This window comes from Rhinolophus ferrumequinum, chromosome 25 (assembly GCF_004115265.2).
Source record: "Rhinolophus ferrumequinum isolate MPI-CBG mRhiFer1 chromosome 25, mRhiFer1_v1.p, whole genome shotgun sequence".
NCBI lineage: Eukaryota > Metazoa > Chordata > Mammalia > Chiroptera > Rhinolophidae > Rhinolophus > Rhinolophus ferrumequinum.
Window position 1 is genome coordinate 6,854,549 of NC_046308.1, and position 15,829 is coordinate 6,870,377.

The 15,829-nt window shown below is 36.9% G+C and overlaps 1 protein-coding gene across 21 annotated transcripts in view; it reads right to left on the bottom strand.

Moving 5' to 3' along the window:
• ATXN2 (ataxin 2) overlaps positions 1-15,829 on the bottom strand; it is a 111,587-nt gene that overhangs the window by 41,258 nt on the left and 54,500 nt on the right. For 8 of the 21 annotated variants that reach the window (XM_033097366.1, XM_033097369.1, XM_033097368.1 and 5 more), the window contains exons 6-9: positions 6,869-6,883; positions 3,886-4,010; positions 805-896; positions 126-323 (exon numbers count right to left, since the gene is read on the bottom strand). In XM_033097366.1, coding sequence (XP_032953257.1) covers positions 126-323; positions 805-896; positions 3,886-4,010; positions 6,869-6,883 — 430 coding nt within the window. Of the gene's footprint in view, positions 1-125; positions 324-804; positions 897-3,885; positions 4,026-6,868; positions 6,887-15,829 lie in introns of all 21 variants that reach the window. The other 13 variants (XM_033097379.1, XM_033097370.1, XM_033097364.1 and 10 more) reach the window with 3 other exon arrangements.

The following is a 15,829-nucleotide window of genomic DNA, read 5'->3' on the forward strand; positions in this document are numbered from 1 at the left end:
AATCCAATTCCATTTGCATTCTCTACCTAAGCTACATTAAAGGAAGATGAAATATAAAATACACCTTCTCACACAGACCTTGAGTTGTGTATCCAAAATACTGCATCATGATTTCCTTTAAATACCTAGTGTTTATGCTGTGGCCCTCACGTTCACTGGAATTTCTCTGAACTGCTGTGTATTTTTCTTCTTCGCTCCTATCATCATTTTCCAGGGCCACCCGGGCTTTGTACTGGGCACTTGATTCAATTTCTTCTGCTAATTGGTTTGCTCTTGCTTCTCGTTTTAAAAATTCTTCTGAATTATCCCTTTCTAAGGGAACCCTGAAACATAAGGAAAAGAAAAAAAACAAAGTGAGTGTATTTTAAAGTCAAATTTATGTATCTGTCATAATCAACTATTAAGAGTTTAGAATTTGAAATGCTGGTAAAACTGTCAGAGTTACAGTGATCTATTTATTTATAAATCAAATTCTGAATTATTTTGTTACCTGTTCCTTAGAGGAATGTAACATTTCCAAAATTGGTTAAATAGACTATTCCTGCATAACCTCTATACTTGCAAATTTAGTTTTTACAACTTAAAAACAAAACAAAAATAAAATTCATTTAAAGCATAAACTTAGGGTATAGGTAAACTACATGTATTCCTTATTTCAATGGGAATTTATCAGCCTAGGTAGTAACAGGATATTGCTTCATAAAATTGTTTAATTTAAAATCCAACAGAAACATTTATTCAACTTTAAGTTGATGAAAATCAAAGACGAATGTATTAAAATAAAAGCAAACTTTTAAAACTTACGTATATGAAGATAAACTGCTATCATATGTAGACACTACACCATAATTTTCTTCATTATATCGAAACATATCATTGGGATCCCATCCATTAGACTAGAAGAAAACAAAGCTCATTTTTCAAAATGACAAAGTATTTGTCTTCTTTAATTCAGTTACACTCAATATCTACATCAACAATATCATAGTATACTAGCAAATCTAGCAAATTTTTAAAAATAGGCAAAACTTTCCTTTAGAAATATTTTCAGGAAAAACTTTTCTTCTACATATGGCCCCTATAAGTTGGTAAACTATACAATTATTTGAGATTATGAATAAAAGTTTCGAACATTTTAGTTATTTCATAAAATAAGCCTTTAGGTTAAGATTCTCCCGTTCCCCTACTCCCTGACAGGCATTTTTCTATAGGGTATTTACCTGAAACCTTCTTGACTTGACTGATCATTAGCTCAGTGCAGGACGAGGGGTGCTTTTTGACAGCCAAAAATATTTCTAGTGTTTTGGGGGAAGGAAGGGAGAAGCCAAAGCTTTCCCACAGCTTTCCCGCTGCATCACCAGTTCAAGGTGGGAGCACAGTACTAGATCCCTGCCATCCTCTCCTTCCTCCTGGGCATGCTCAAAGGGAAGGCAGCATGACAGAGCGAACAGGTAATTAATTCCTAGACAAAGTCACAAGAACTGAGTTTTAGAACTGACTTTGCCATTAGCAGCTGTGGGTCCTCAGCAAAGAAATTCTGGGACTTGGTGCTCTAACCTGTAACCTCAATGTAGATAACACTGCGATTCTATGAGAAAACTGCCATTCTCAAAAGCTAAACTACATTCTTTAATATATAAGAATCGGGCCAGCCCCGTGGCTCAGGCGGTTAGAGCTCCGTGCTCCTAACCCCGAAGGCTGCCGGTTCGATTCCCACATGGGCCAGTGGGCTCTCAACCACAAGGTTGCCAGTTCGATTCCTCGAGTCCCGCAAGGGATGGTGGGCAGCGCCCCCTGCAACTAAGACTGAACACGGCACCTTGAGCTGAGCTGCCGCTGAGCTCCCGGATGGCTCAGTTGGTTGGAGCGCGTCCTCTCAACCACAAGGTTGCTGGTTTGACTCCCGCAAGGGATGGTGGGCTGTGCCCCCTGCAACTAGCAACGGCAACTGGACCTGGAGCTGAGCTGTGCCCTCCACAACTAAGACTGAAAGGACAACAACTTGACTTGGAAAAAAGGCCTGGAAGTACACACTGTTCCCCAATAAAGTCCTGTTCCCCCTCCCCAATAAAATCTTTAAAAAAAAAAAAAAAAAAAAAAAATATATAAGAATCAACCAATCAGGGGTAGAGGCTGGAAGAATCTTCACTGGTGAATATTAATGTCTGTGTAATCACTTCTCTCTATTGTTTAAACCCGTCTTTTAAAGCCTGACTGGTGGAAAGGGCCAAAATACAGTGCATAATCGTTTTCTGTCTCAGAAGAAAGGACACAGAATCACCCAAGCAATGTTGATGGCAACTTCACTAAAGCTTGCTTCTAAGGTCATCCATCAATCTTGGGTTCTTTTGTGCTACTCCAGATAAAACTATAAATCTACCACTAAAGCAACTCTTCAGGCTTAACACATGGGCAGGAAATCACAGTTACCTATGGAGACTTTAAAATTACTTAAGTAGTGTGTGCTCCATGTAAAAAATCTAAACCATGTGGGAAGACATCCAATAAAATGTAAGCGTCTTCCAATCTCAGTATGCATAACCACTATTAACTTCTTGGGCATAATCCAGACATTTTCTATGCATATATAAAAACAGAATCAGCTCTCTTTTTAAAAAATTCAAATAGGATCTTCTTGTTCTGCAGTTTGTTTTCTCTTTTAAGTTGGATATCTTTTCATATCAGAATACTATTCTTTTTTGTGGACACAGTATTTCAGTGGAATGGAGACACAATAAATCTATTTAACCCACACTCCACTGATGGACAGTAAGGCTGTTTCCAATTTTTCACTACTAGAAACTGCTGCAAAAAAATCCTCATACATAATTATTTGCATGTCTTATGGATATATTAGGGCAAAAATAAATTCTCACAGATAGACTTGCTAGACCAAAGTATGTAAGTATTTCAAATTTTGATAAATGTTGCCAGAATGCTCTCTGGAAAGCATCTACCAATTTATCCACCTATCGATAAAAAGGAACGCCTGCTTCTCCATATCCTGCACACAAGTGATGCACTGCACAGACCTAGGGACCTTCGCATTAGGTTCTGTGTGATTCTTTCAAGTTTGAAAACGAATAATATGTTACCTACACATTTCCAAATAATCCTGTGTTTCCTGTGTATTTATAACTGAATAACAACTTAAAGATCAAACACAGATTTGTTATATAAAGATTTCTCTGTAATATTCAATGGAAGATTCTTCACCCAATTCAAATTTTGCTTCTTAAACACTCATTTTTGGCAAGAGACTTTGCTTTCTATCTCTACAGAAACATAATTTACAGAATCCCAAAGATAGTCTTTATTAAGCATTTCATTTATAGATGTGTTATGGGAAAATAAAAATAATATATGCCAAGAGGCTTTTAGAAACAGCAGATTTTTGTGGAGAATGATTGTAAGACCATGAAATTATTTATTGCTTCAATTCTAATATTACCTAACTATATACCTTAATAATTAATTAGGACCTTGTCCTCAGACAAACCTAAAAGTTGTACTTCCACGTCACCTCTAGGTAAAGTCAACAGATAATAACGACACCACTTGCTTTAGGCTGCCTTCTTCAGCAGAGCATTCAAAGCAAAATATGCTGGCATTTCTACTTTCTCATGGTTTCCAATTTAAATTTGTAAGCTGCTTATTATGACTTACTTTTAAAACATGGAAATAATTCGTAATTATCCCAAAGACACATTTTTCTGTATTATTTCCAGAGGGACGGGAGTCTTTATTTACACATTAAGACTGCTACTTTAAATATATTCCCAACAACAACAGCAACAACAGCATGCTTAAATTAAAACTAAGTGATAGGAGGCCAGACCACATTACACGGCCATAGTCTGACACTGATCCAAAGATTTTACTTACAACGTCATTTTCCAAAGCTTCCAGTTCATCATTGGTAGTGAGTTCACCTGCATCCCAGGGCTCCAGGTCCTTCTCTTTGTGTTCCCCATTCACTTTAGCACTGATAGCAGAGTCAGTAAAAGCATCTGCAAAAGATAGTCCTGGTTGAAAGATCATACAAGCAATCAGATAATGGGCTACACTATACACATATAAATTATCAACAAAGATGTATGCTAAAAAATAATTATGGAAAGTGAATTTCTGATATAGAAAGGATAACATTCACTAACAGTACGCTTTGAGGTATGTAATGCTTCTAATAGTACAACCTTCAAAACACTGAATTCAGTAAATGGCATCATAGATGATTATTAATGAAGGCATGTTTTCCCATACAATTTTAAGCCACATGAAATGTTTTAATGTATTCACAAGTCTTTAAATTATATTAAAAATAACTACTTTGTGTTTTAGAAGCAATCCAGAAAATTTCTATCAATCCATCTAAAACAAGATCTCTTTTGTTTAATGGACTCAGTAATTAGATATACTCTCAGAGCTCCTACAGCCAAACATAGGGAGATTGTGTGACTTTCCGAACCCATGTCTATATGCAGGCATCAGTATCCTAACACATTCCTGCCATTAGTAAACTGAAGCCACTCTAAGTGACCCATCTCATCCCAGAACCCATTTTTCCCTACAGACACTTACAAAGTTCAGCCCTAGTGTTATCTGTCCCTGGAAGGTTCAGGTGGCAGGCCTATCTGGACTTCCTATCAATACTTTCTCACTTCTTGTCCTCTCCTCCTCTGCTAATGTTACTGAGGGGCACTAGCTTGTGAAAGCAGCGAGGCACCAGCATGTTTGGCTGACAGGAACTGTCTATCTCACAATTGCAATCCAGCAAAGGAAATTTTCCTCTACTTGGGAGTTAGGACCCAGCTAAATAAAGGTCCACTTGGGCAATGAGAGCATTAGGAAATGCTTTGAAGATAAAGGCTTTCACTTCACTGGCTGGACCCATAGGGTGTCACCTCGCACAGGGCTTGGCAGTGATACTTCTGCTGATCTGGCTCCGCTAGGGTACCGACTCCCCGTCACGGTGCCCTCACCCTAACTGCAAAAGCTGCCACCAAGGAGGAGGAGGAAGGGAAGAATCAACAGCTGTGGCTCCTTCAAGAGACAATTCCAGAGGGATTTCTGATTTGGTACTGCTTCTATAACTATCATCAGCTCCCTAAGTGGGCAAGGTGATGTCAAAATAAGAAATTCAAGGCAGTAAATTCTGGCATGGTACTGCAAGCCTAGCTAGCTCTTACCTCCTCTCATCCCAAACTAGGGGTAGATGGGTGTGTATGTATGGGTGTGTGTGTGTGTATGTGTGTGTGCGTGTGCGGGAATAAAAGCATTAATTGCACCAATGGGCTTAGCTGCCAGCTCTACCAGCAGCATGGCTCCCACTGCTAGCAATTATAAGAGCCAAGAGCATATCGAGGGGAACCCCAGAGCAGCAGGCCTCAGCTGGGAGAAGGATGGAGTTATTCACTGGAAAATGCCTGCATTTTGGAAAAGCTTTCTAAGAGGTTCTAACAGACTGATGCTGTCTTCAGAATGCCATCTTCAGCTGGAAGCCACTGATGGCCCTAAAAATAAAAACATGGCTTTACATGACACTCACATGAGTCAAATCCAACTCTGCATGCTCTTAAAGTTACACAAATTCTTGGTAAAAATTAATTTTGCCATGTGTATTTCCAAGAATGTGAAATGTTCCAAGAAAATATCAAATAATAACTTAGGACGCTGAAATTCCCTACTTTAATTCTCATAAAACTATAACAGAAAACTAGACGACAGGAAAATTCCCAACAGTAATGTTATCTTCTGCAAGAACAGGATTATTAATTTATATTTAAGATCCTATTAATGTTTTAATCACACTATTTTTTGAAAAGCATATATTTAAATGAATAAAGCATTTACTTAGCCAGAAATCCAGCATTACAGATAACACTGTTTATTCCCAGTTAAAGCTCAAAGCAGCAAGAGATTTTTTTTCACAGAACTACATAAATGGACTTTTCACTGCAGGGTATGTGTGTGTATATATGTCAAAGTATGGAGGAAAGACTAGGGACTGACCTAAGCTATCCTGAAATTCAAAGATTGAAATATTCAAGAAAAATAGTTTAAATATTCTTTTATCGGTGTAATTCTAAACAAAATCAGAAAAGTTCCCTGAAGGAGAGCCAATGTGGAAAAGCAAGCATCTAATACTGAACCAAGTTTCACTCTGCTGATCACAGTTCAGGTTGTATTAAGAGGCCATTTATTAAATAATCTACTTCTTCAATCCATTTTTATTTTAAATATTCTGTTTACAATACCAACCTTATAAAATAAATTAACTATTCACATGTTGTTACTTAGCATTATGGTTTTCTTTCAAAGCAGAAACGGGGGAAGGGAAAACGCAAAAGTGGGTTTCAGTTAATAAGGAATTATATTCCTTGATTTAAAAATTTCTCCAAAAGAAAATACTTTTTAAAGATGAGTAAAAAATTTAGGGAAAGATGTGCAAAAAAGGAGAGTCAGCACAAAGTGAGATTATAGTGTCAGGATGCTGGGGAAACCCTGGTCATAAATACTGTATTTCAGGCCAACGCTGTATTATTAGCTAGAAGGAAGCAACACCTGGATATTCCACTCTACACTGCTACCAATATCTGCCACTGTAAATTCTGAAAATGATATTTTATTAACAGCCATGTTTGGATTTTTGAAAAACATTGTTGGTACAATGTTGTAGCTAGAACTTCTGCAAAGTACAGTAAATCAACTGGCTATAATCTAATCGCAATTGTGGGAATTTGCATGCAGATTTTTCTAATGCCATTAAGTCAGAGTATATTAATTTTCCATTACCCTTTATGGTAATTATAAAAGCATTATAAAAGCAAGATGCAAGAACACAGAGTGACTGTTAGAAAAAGGTTACCTGTTTCTGAAGGAACTACTGGTACAGAAAGAAAAAAAAAGAAAAACAATAAAAATTATCAGATGAAATAGATATAAATTCGTCATGTGCTTCATTCCCTGCCTTATAAACATCCAATTTACAAAAATCTCTAGACCAGATGGGGAAAAGGTACAAAAGACTATCGGCTCCCAGACCCCAACCCCTCTATACTACCCCTACAGCAGGTAAGCTGTCAAAACCTTCCCTACTGCTGATTCTGGACAGAAACCCAGGCATTCCGGGCCAGTGGTGCCACCTGGTGGTGCTCAGAAAGAAATGACTCAACCAATATGCCCCCTCTCTCATGGGTATCCCTCAGCCCCTCACCCAGGAAACAGGATAAGTAGGTGCTCTGCTCCTTGTTTTTTCCTTTTACCTCTCAGTCAATTATGACTCTGAGAAATCACTCAAAGTTATCTGAGAATGTTTTAAAGGGCCAAAATAGTGGTAACATAAGTTAAATACTAACGACATACTACTATAAATTAATAAATATAAATTTTAATTTATTAAAATTACAAAATGACAAAACTAGATGAAATTTTAAAATCATTCAGACTTAACATCAGAAACCCTCAGATATACTCCCAGACAAGTATTCACCAAAATCCTCTGCTATCCATTTCATTTCTCAATTAAATATGCTTTTCTCAAACACTGACATTGTAAATTTAAAAAAATTATTTCAATAATATTGTTTTGATCAATTATGAATATGGTGACATTTTTTTCAACGACTCTTAAAAATATTTTCCCATCATATACCATCAGTTATACATGGACCAATCTATACACAATAGAGAATCAGTTACAGTGGGTGCCAATCTCACAACCGAGAGACCATTTTTAGAATTTATTAAGTATCACTGAGTTTGGATGATCTGGGGATTCATATTTGACGAAGATACAATCCCTGCGTTTTCTTGCAGAAGCTCCCAGTTATAGAAGGATTGTTATAGACATGAAGCAAATCTTTTAGAATCAAATGTGAAAAGTGCTAAAGTTTAATTAAGAACATATTCTGAGGAATAAAAGGCTGTGGCTTTAAAAGTGACAGCTGATCTAGCCCTTCAAAAACACAATCAAGACACGACAACATGGATGGATCTAGAGGGTATTGTGCTAAGTGAAATAAGACATATACCATGAGACCTCATTTATATGTGCAATCTAAAGAACAAAATAAACAAGCAAAACAGAAACAGATTCATAGATAGAGCAAACTGATGGTAGCCATGGGGAAGGGAGCTGGGGAGCTGGGTGAACACAAAGTGGTAGTTACAAAATAGTCAAGGGAATCTGAAGTACAGCATAGTGAATATAGTCAATAACGTTGCAACAACAACTATGTATAGTGCCAGGTGGGTACTAGACTAATCGGGGGGAATCACTGCATAAATTATATGAATATCTAACCACTATGCTGTACACCGGAAACTAATATAAAATAATATTGAATATCAACTGTAAGTGAAAAAAATTTTCTTTTAAAAGCACAAGCAGGGATTATGAGGGGGAAATGAAGGGGCTGTAACATAGACTACAGTAAAATTAAAAATAAAATTTCTCTGAATTGTACCCAAGTCCATAGGCTTCCCCAAGGAGGTGGAACTTGGGGCTAGAGGTAAGATTACCTTTTTATTTTATACTCATCTGTTTTTATAAATGTTCACACTGTAAGTATATATTAAACCATGTATTTTACTATATAGATAATATTTAAAAATACAATTAAAGAATAGCATAAAGAAACCAGATGGGGACAATGAACACGGTAAGGGCCCAGGGCGTGTGGGTAGGAACAACAGAACCAAGGGGACAAGTGGAGGCAACACCCTCAGACAGCCTTTAGATTAGGGATTCTTAATCTTTTGTCTTTGATCCATGTACCCCTTTGGCATTTGGGGGGAGCTTATGGATTTAGTCGCATAAAATACATAGGAAATCAAAGGAAATCAATTATAATGATGCAGTTATTAAAATCTAAAAAACCAAATTGGTGCCATAGCATATATATGCTTTATTAATGCAGTAAACAATAAGATCTAACAACATATCTAATTACTATAATTTTAAAGAGGAAACAAGCGTGAGTAATACTTTTGAGATATCCACCCACATCCATACAAGTGATATGAAATTAACCGAGTTCCATAGGTGCTAAAGTCACAGGTACCACTAATACTAATGTTTTGTTGCCCACATTAACTACCAAAATAAATGCTAAATTTCAATTAAAAGTTAATGAAAATAAAGATGCAATATTTTTCCCATCCAAGTTCCTCGATGCCCTGAATTGTCTCTACGAACCATTTTGGAATCCATGGATCCATGTTAAGGACTCTACCTTTATGTTCTAAAAAGCAGGAAGAAAGAGCATTGTAATGAGGATAAAGGAAAGGAGGTAGACGGAGTAAAAGACTGGAGGAGGTGGTCATTAAGGTTGCAGACACTGGTTTAAAAAAAAAAAAAAAAAAGTCTGCTGAGCTCTCCTGAAGCTGCAGCAAGAGCTAGAAACCCTACATTCCTAACCAGCACCACAGTGGGATTTTCCCCAGCCAGACCCAGCAGGCTGGCTACAGGAGCAGACAGAGTTTAAAAAAGGATAGCCAGAGGAGGATCAAACAAATGGCCCCACTTTTCCATTTAAAAAAAAAAAGGCAAAGCAAAGAAATGGTCAGAGAGCCCCGTGAGGGCCAAGAAGAAAGGGAGTAGAAAAGTAAATGTTAAGCTAGCCATGGTCAGAATAGGTCGTAAAGGGCATTCTGGAAGAGAAGCAGTTACAAGCAATGACGAGTCACGAAAGCAGGCTGCTAAAATGGGATGAAAATGACAGGCACTGTTCCAAATGGCCAACTTGAAAATAAATTTTTGTAAAATCTACCATCTGCAAACTAACATTTGAAGGTATCAGGGTCCTAGCCACAAAACTATAGGAAACTTGAAAGCATTCCAAAGGTATATACCTCTCTGTTCTAAATAAAATATTAAGACCTTATAGTTACATTACAAAATACACCAGACAATAATAGCACTTGCCTATTAAAAAATGCAGAGGTGGATACTGTTCATTTTGAATGACCACAACTATTTTCTAATTGTAATTCTGGGCCTATCAAGTAGAACTATTTAATATTTAAAATGTCAGAAGTGGTTTATTTGGTACACCATGGAGATGACAGTTATATAACCATAAAATTCAAGTCTTTGAGGTTAGATCCATAAAAGTCAGTCCCAAAGTTGTTCCTTCAACTAGAAACTTTTGAGGAGAGAATGCATCGGGAAAAGCTAGTATAAAGTAATATGAACATAACATAGGTCATCCTGACTTCCCACATGGTAGGGATAGGACAGGAAACCAGGATCCATCTCTGCAGTAAAAGTACCCCCACCCCAATTCTCTGCAGTACAGTACCCACCCCCCACCCCAACGCCTTGCTTGTAGTCTCTTTTTGTCTCAACTGCTGAAATTCCCAACCAAACGCCTGTCTTTAAAAATGTTGAAGTTTTTGTGCAAATAAAAGCCAGTAGTGGCAACACCTTGACCTCCCAGTAGATGGAGATATTAACATAAAGGAGAACACACTGGTGAGCAGTCACGCAACCTGCCAACACTCTCAGGACAGGACAGACCAGAACAACAAGACCAGAAAGCCGACCACCCGCAGTTCCACAGCGTATACAAAATTTAAAAATAATTTCTTACCTTAATAGAAAAAAGATTTCACTTCTCAAAAGAGAACCATCTAATCATTTCTTTGCCTCTAGGGCACTTGAATAAGGAAAATGAGTTTTGTGACCCATAAGTAGAAAGGGGGTTGTTTTTACCCTGCTTGGCACAAAAATAAATGAATCTTGAGGTATGGTAACTTTTAATCTTACGATTTCAAACTGAACCGAAGTAAAGATGATTTCATACTAATCTTCACAAATGAACATTTTAGGCACGTAGATATAAATTTAAATATGTGTGCGTTTCTAACACACACACACACAACAGGTTAGGTAAATATTTTAATTAAAAGACCTTCAAACAGCCTGGATGCATGCTTTAATACTTTACTCCCTTACCTGTGCTTCTGACTTTTTTCACTTCTGTAAGAATCATTTAGGGCTTATTTTCAAAGTTAACACTTGGGATTTTTTTTTTTTTAATTTCAAAAGTATATTAAAATGCCTACTAGAAGCAACCGTCTGTTAGAAAAACATACTTTGGATATGTCAAGTTGTGGGAAGGCTGTTTTTAGGTTTGGCTATGAATAACTGCTTTCTTGAATTTCCTGTAAGTGAGTGGTAATTATAATTCCAATCATTTATGGCAATGTGTCTATGTAAGAAAATAAAAACTAGTTTTTCCCTGGTTTGGGTGTAGTGAGTGTAAAAATATGTAGCATTTTAAAAATATCAATTGAAAGGATGAATACGTATTGAGTAGTACCTACTATCTATTAGGTATCATGCTAGACACCATGGGGCGTACACAACCCTAGTTTTATAAACATGATTTCTAAACTCCGGAAAATTATAATGCATTGGGAAAGACAAAGTATACTGACAAAAAGATATCACACGCTGCTTTGGAAAGCTAAGTGTTCAGCACATGAGGTAGACAACTGGCTCTCCAACTGTGCTCCTTGGAACCCTATAATTTTTTAAGGAGATCTCAGCAGACAGAGGAAAAGCTGAGTAAGGAAGGTTATAGGACACCTCTCATTCTGCTCCCCACCACTGCTTTGTAACTGGGATTAAGCATGAGATTTCATTGGGGTCAGTGAGAAAGAACTTCTCTATGCTAAAAATAAAATGAGTCAAGTTTAGCAGCCATTGGTAGAGGCAATGAGATTTGGTTGAAAAAAGAGAGGTCCCATTGGGAAGTGCCCTGAGTGCCAAAGTATGGCACCTAAACTTCATTCTGTAAGCAATATTGGCCACTGTAGCTTTTTGATGACATAATAAAAGCAATGCTTAAGAATTTTTTTGTGCTAATAATGTCCAAGATTAAATGGAAGTGATGGAATTTGGAGGAAAAGTTAATTTGGAGATTATAGTAATGTTTGGATACAAATTAACATTACCAAGAAAAAGTTTACAGAGCAACTTAAAAATGAAGAAAAAGCTACAACTTTCTTCCCAAACTTAAACTAAAAGAATCCTTGAATCTGTATTATTTCACTACAAGCAGCTTGAAGAAAAAGAATGGATGAAAAAATGTGAATTTTTTTTGGAAGTGCACTATCATGAGCAAAAAGAGCAAATCCAGCTAAGCTTAGCTTCTAAGACTCAATCTATAATAAGTATTTTATTTGTCCAGTGTAGTAGTAAAATGAATGACCATTCTACTTTATCATTTGCTTCAAAGGAAGGAAATGATATGGAAGGAAAATATTTTGCTTTTATCTCCAGAAGTTGTTTTGTAAAATATAGTTACTTTGAAACTACGAAAAAATAATAAAAATATGACCTCCCAAAATAATAATTACAAAGTTGTTTGCTTATTGCAGAGAAGGCATCTTACAAAGCAGACATAAATGGCACTGGGTAGAGAAGCAAATTAATAAACAAACCACAGGCTTTCTTAAAGACAGTGGTTATCAGCAACAGGTAACAGAGCAGATGTGCTCAAAGTGTGTTCTCACTGAGGGACTCAAAGATTATAGTGCTTATCCTACTAAGAGTCAAAAGAAAGATTTATATTCGTTGGATATAAAGACTGTAAAAGAAGATTGCTCCAAACTGAAAATGAAATTATGAAAAAAAAATTCTATTTACAATAGCATCCACAAGAATAAAATACTTTGGGATAAAGCTACCAAAAGAAGTGTAAAACTTGTACCCCGAAACTACAAAACATTTTTGAAATTGAAGATGACCTAAATAAATGGAAAAACATACAGTGTTCTTGGACTGGAAGATATAACATTATTAAAATGGTAGTACCCCCCCAACTGATGTACAGATTCAAAATCCCAGCTGTCATTTTGCAGAAATTGACAAGATGATCCTAAAATTCACATGGAAATGCAAGGGACCCAAAATAGCCAAAACAATCTTGAAAAGAAGAACACACTTTGAGGATTAACACTTCTCAAATTCAAAACTTCATAAAAGGTACAATAATCAAGACAGTGCAATACTGGCATAAAGACACAAAGATCTACGAAACAGAATTGAGAGTCCAGAAATAAATCTTCACATTTATTAGTCAACTGATTTTCAACAAAGATACAAAGACAATTCAATAGGAAAAGAACAGTCTTCAACAGATTGTGCTTGGAAAACTAGAGGTAAACAATGAAGTAGGATCCCCTACCTCAAACTTTATACAAAAATTAACTCAAAATGGATCATACATATTAGGTTGGTGCAAAAATAATTGCGGTTTAAAACGTTAATAATTGTAAAAACCGCAATTACTTTTGCACCAACCTAATATAAGAGCTTAAACGACAAAAATCTTAAAAGAAAGCAGAGGAATAAATCTACCTGATCTTAGATTAGGCAACTTTCTTAGCTATGACAAAAAGGCACAAACAACAAATGAGAAAGAACAGATGAATGGAACATCATCTAAATTCAAAACTTTTGTGCTTTAGGGACACCATCAAGAAAGTGAAAAGACAACTTACAAAATGGGAGAAAATATTTCTCCCAAGATGACAGCAAACCATGTCTCACAAGGGAGGAACTGTTATCCAGAATAAAGAACTCTTACAACTCAGTAGTAAAAAGACAAATAACCCAATTTAAGAAGCGGAGAAGGATCTAAACAGACATTTCTCTAAGGGAGATATACCCATCTCCAATGCAAAGACGCACATCACTAATCACGAAGGCTATGCAAATAAAACCACAATGAAATACCATGTCATACCCACCCATTAGGATGGCTGTAATCAAAAAGATAAAACAAAAACAGATGCTGGTGAGGATATGGAACAAATGGAACCCTCCTACACTGCTGGTGGGACTGTAAAATTATACAGCCACTTTAGAAAATGGCTCAGCATTTCCCTCAAAAGGTTACATATAAAGTTACCACATGACCCAGCAATTCCACTCCTACCGTGTTTCCCGAAAATAAGACCCAGCCAGCCAATCAGCTCTAATGTGTCTTTTGGTGCAAAAATTAACATAAGACCCGGCAGTGATGTTTGTTTGTGTTGTGATGATGTGGTGAGTGATGTGATTGTGATTGTGATTGTGATTGTGATTGTGATGTGATGTTTTATACCCGGTCTTATAGTAAAATAAGACCGGGTCTTATATTAACTTTTGCTTCAAAAGACGCATTAGAGCTGATTGTCCAGGTAGGTGTTATTTTCAGTGAAACACGGTAGTTATATGTCCAACAGAACTGAAAATATAATGTCCACACAAAAATTTGCACATGAGCCTTATTTATAATATTCAAAAAGTAGAAACAACCCATATGTCTATCAACTCATAAACGAATAAATAAAATGTAGTCTATCCATACGATGGAATATTAATTGGCAATGAAAAGGAAAGAAGTACTGATACATGCTACACATCGATGAACCTTAAACAGTATATACTATGTGAAGCAAGCCTGTCACAAAAGGCCACATGCTGTATGATCCCATTAACATGCAATGTCCAGAAAGACAAATTTATAGAGACAGAAAGAAGATGAGTAGTTCCAGGGCTGGGGAGGTTGATAACAAGCGGAGAGTGACTGCCAAAGGGTATGGAGCTTCTTGTTAGGGTGAAGATGCTGTAAAATTGATCAGTAACAGCTGCACAATATCTCAAGAAAACTTTTCTTTTTTTAAATCCAGTATTGCTCTCAACAGTCCAGGTAATAAGGACTAGGTGACAGTGGTCCCAAATAAAAGAAAATTTACCTTATTGAAAGGTAATTCAGGGGCAGATGGATGGCTCAGTTGGTTAGAGCACAAGCTCTGGGCAACAGGGCTGCCAGTTCGATTCCCACATGGGCGAGGGAGCTGTGCCCTCCGCAACTAAAATGAAGCCAATGAGCTCCCAGGTGGCCAGATGAATCAGTTGGTTGGGGCACATGCTCTCAACCGCAAGGTTGCCGGTTCGACTCCCTGCAAGGGATGGTGGGCTGTGCCCCCTGCAACTAACAATGGCGACTGGACCTGGAGCTGAGTTGCGCCCTCCACAACTAAGACTCAAAGGACAACTTGACTTGGATGAAGCTGATGAGTCCTGGGAAAAACACACTACGGTTCCCCAATAAAAAAGTCCTGGAAATACACACTCTTCCCCAATAAAGTCCTGTTCCCCTTCCCCAATAAAATCTTTAAAGAAAAAAAGAAAGAAAGAAAGAAAAGAAAGGTAATTCAAAAGCTGGGGTTATTTTAAGGCTTGAAATCTTTTACTTCTACAATGCTATCTTGTGACTCAGCAGTGAAGAAAAATGTCAGTATTACAATAGACAAAATCTTTACTTCTTTGCAAAACTATGTGGCCTAAGAGGGCAAAAGACACATTTTTCTGGGAAACTTCAGACTATCCAGGGTCCTATGTTGTCTTGCCTTGATCTTAACAGAGGTATGCGATTCAAGAGACTGACATATTTAAGCAGCAAACATTCTGGTTTTTCAGGATTTAGGGCTTGATCCTTACTATACTTTCTGGTGGTTCAAAATAATACAAATATTAGTAGGAAGAAAGTTTAAAGTGGGAAACACAAATTCCCTTTTGTCTACCTTTAGTTGAACTGGCACTCATTTTGACAACTTTCAGGTAACAATGGTCACAATACAGGTGACTGTTTCCATCTGTCAGACACACTGCTCTGCATCCAAATCAGTAAACGCGTATTTGATTGACAATAATGTATCAGACTAATAATCATAACCCTCATCACTATCTGCTTTATAGTAACCTGATGTAAAGCTACTTAATGTCTTTGCACACTGCCTTCTTTAAAACTAATAATAAAACACAGGC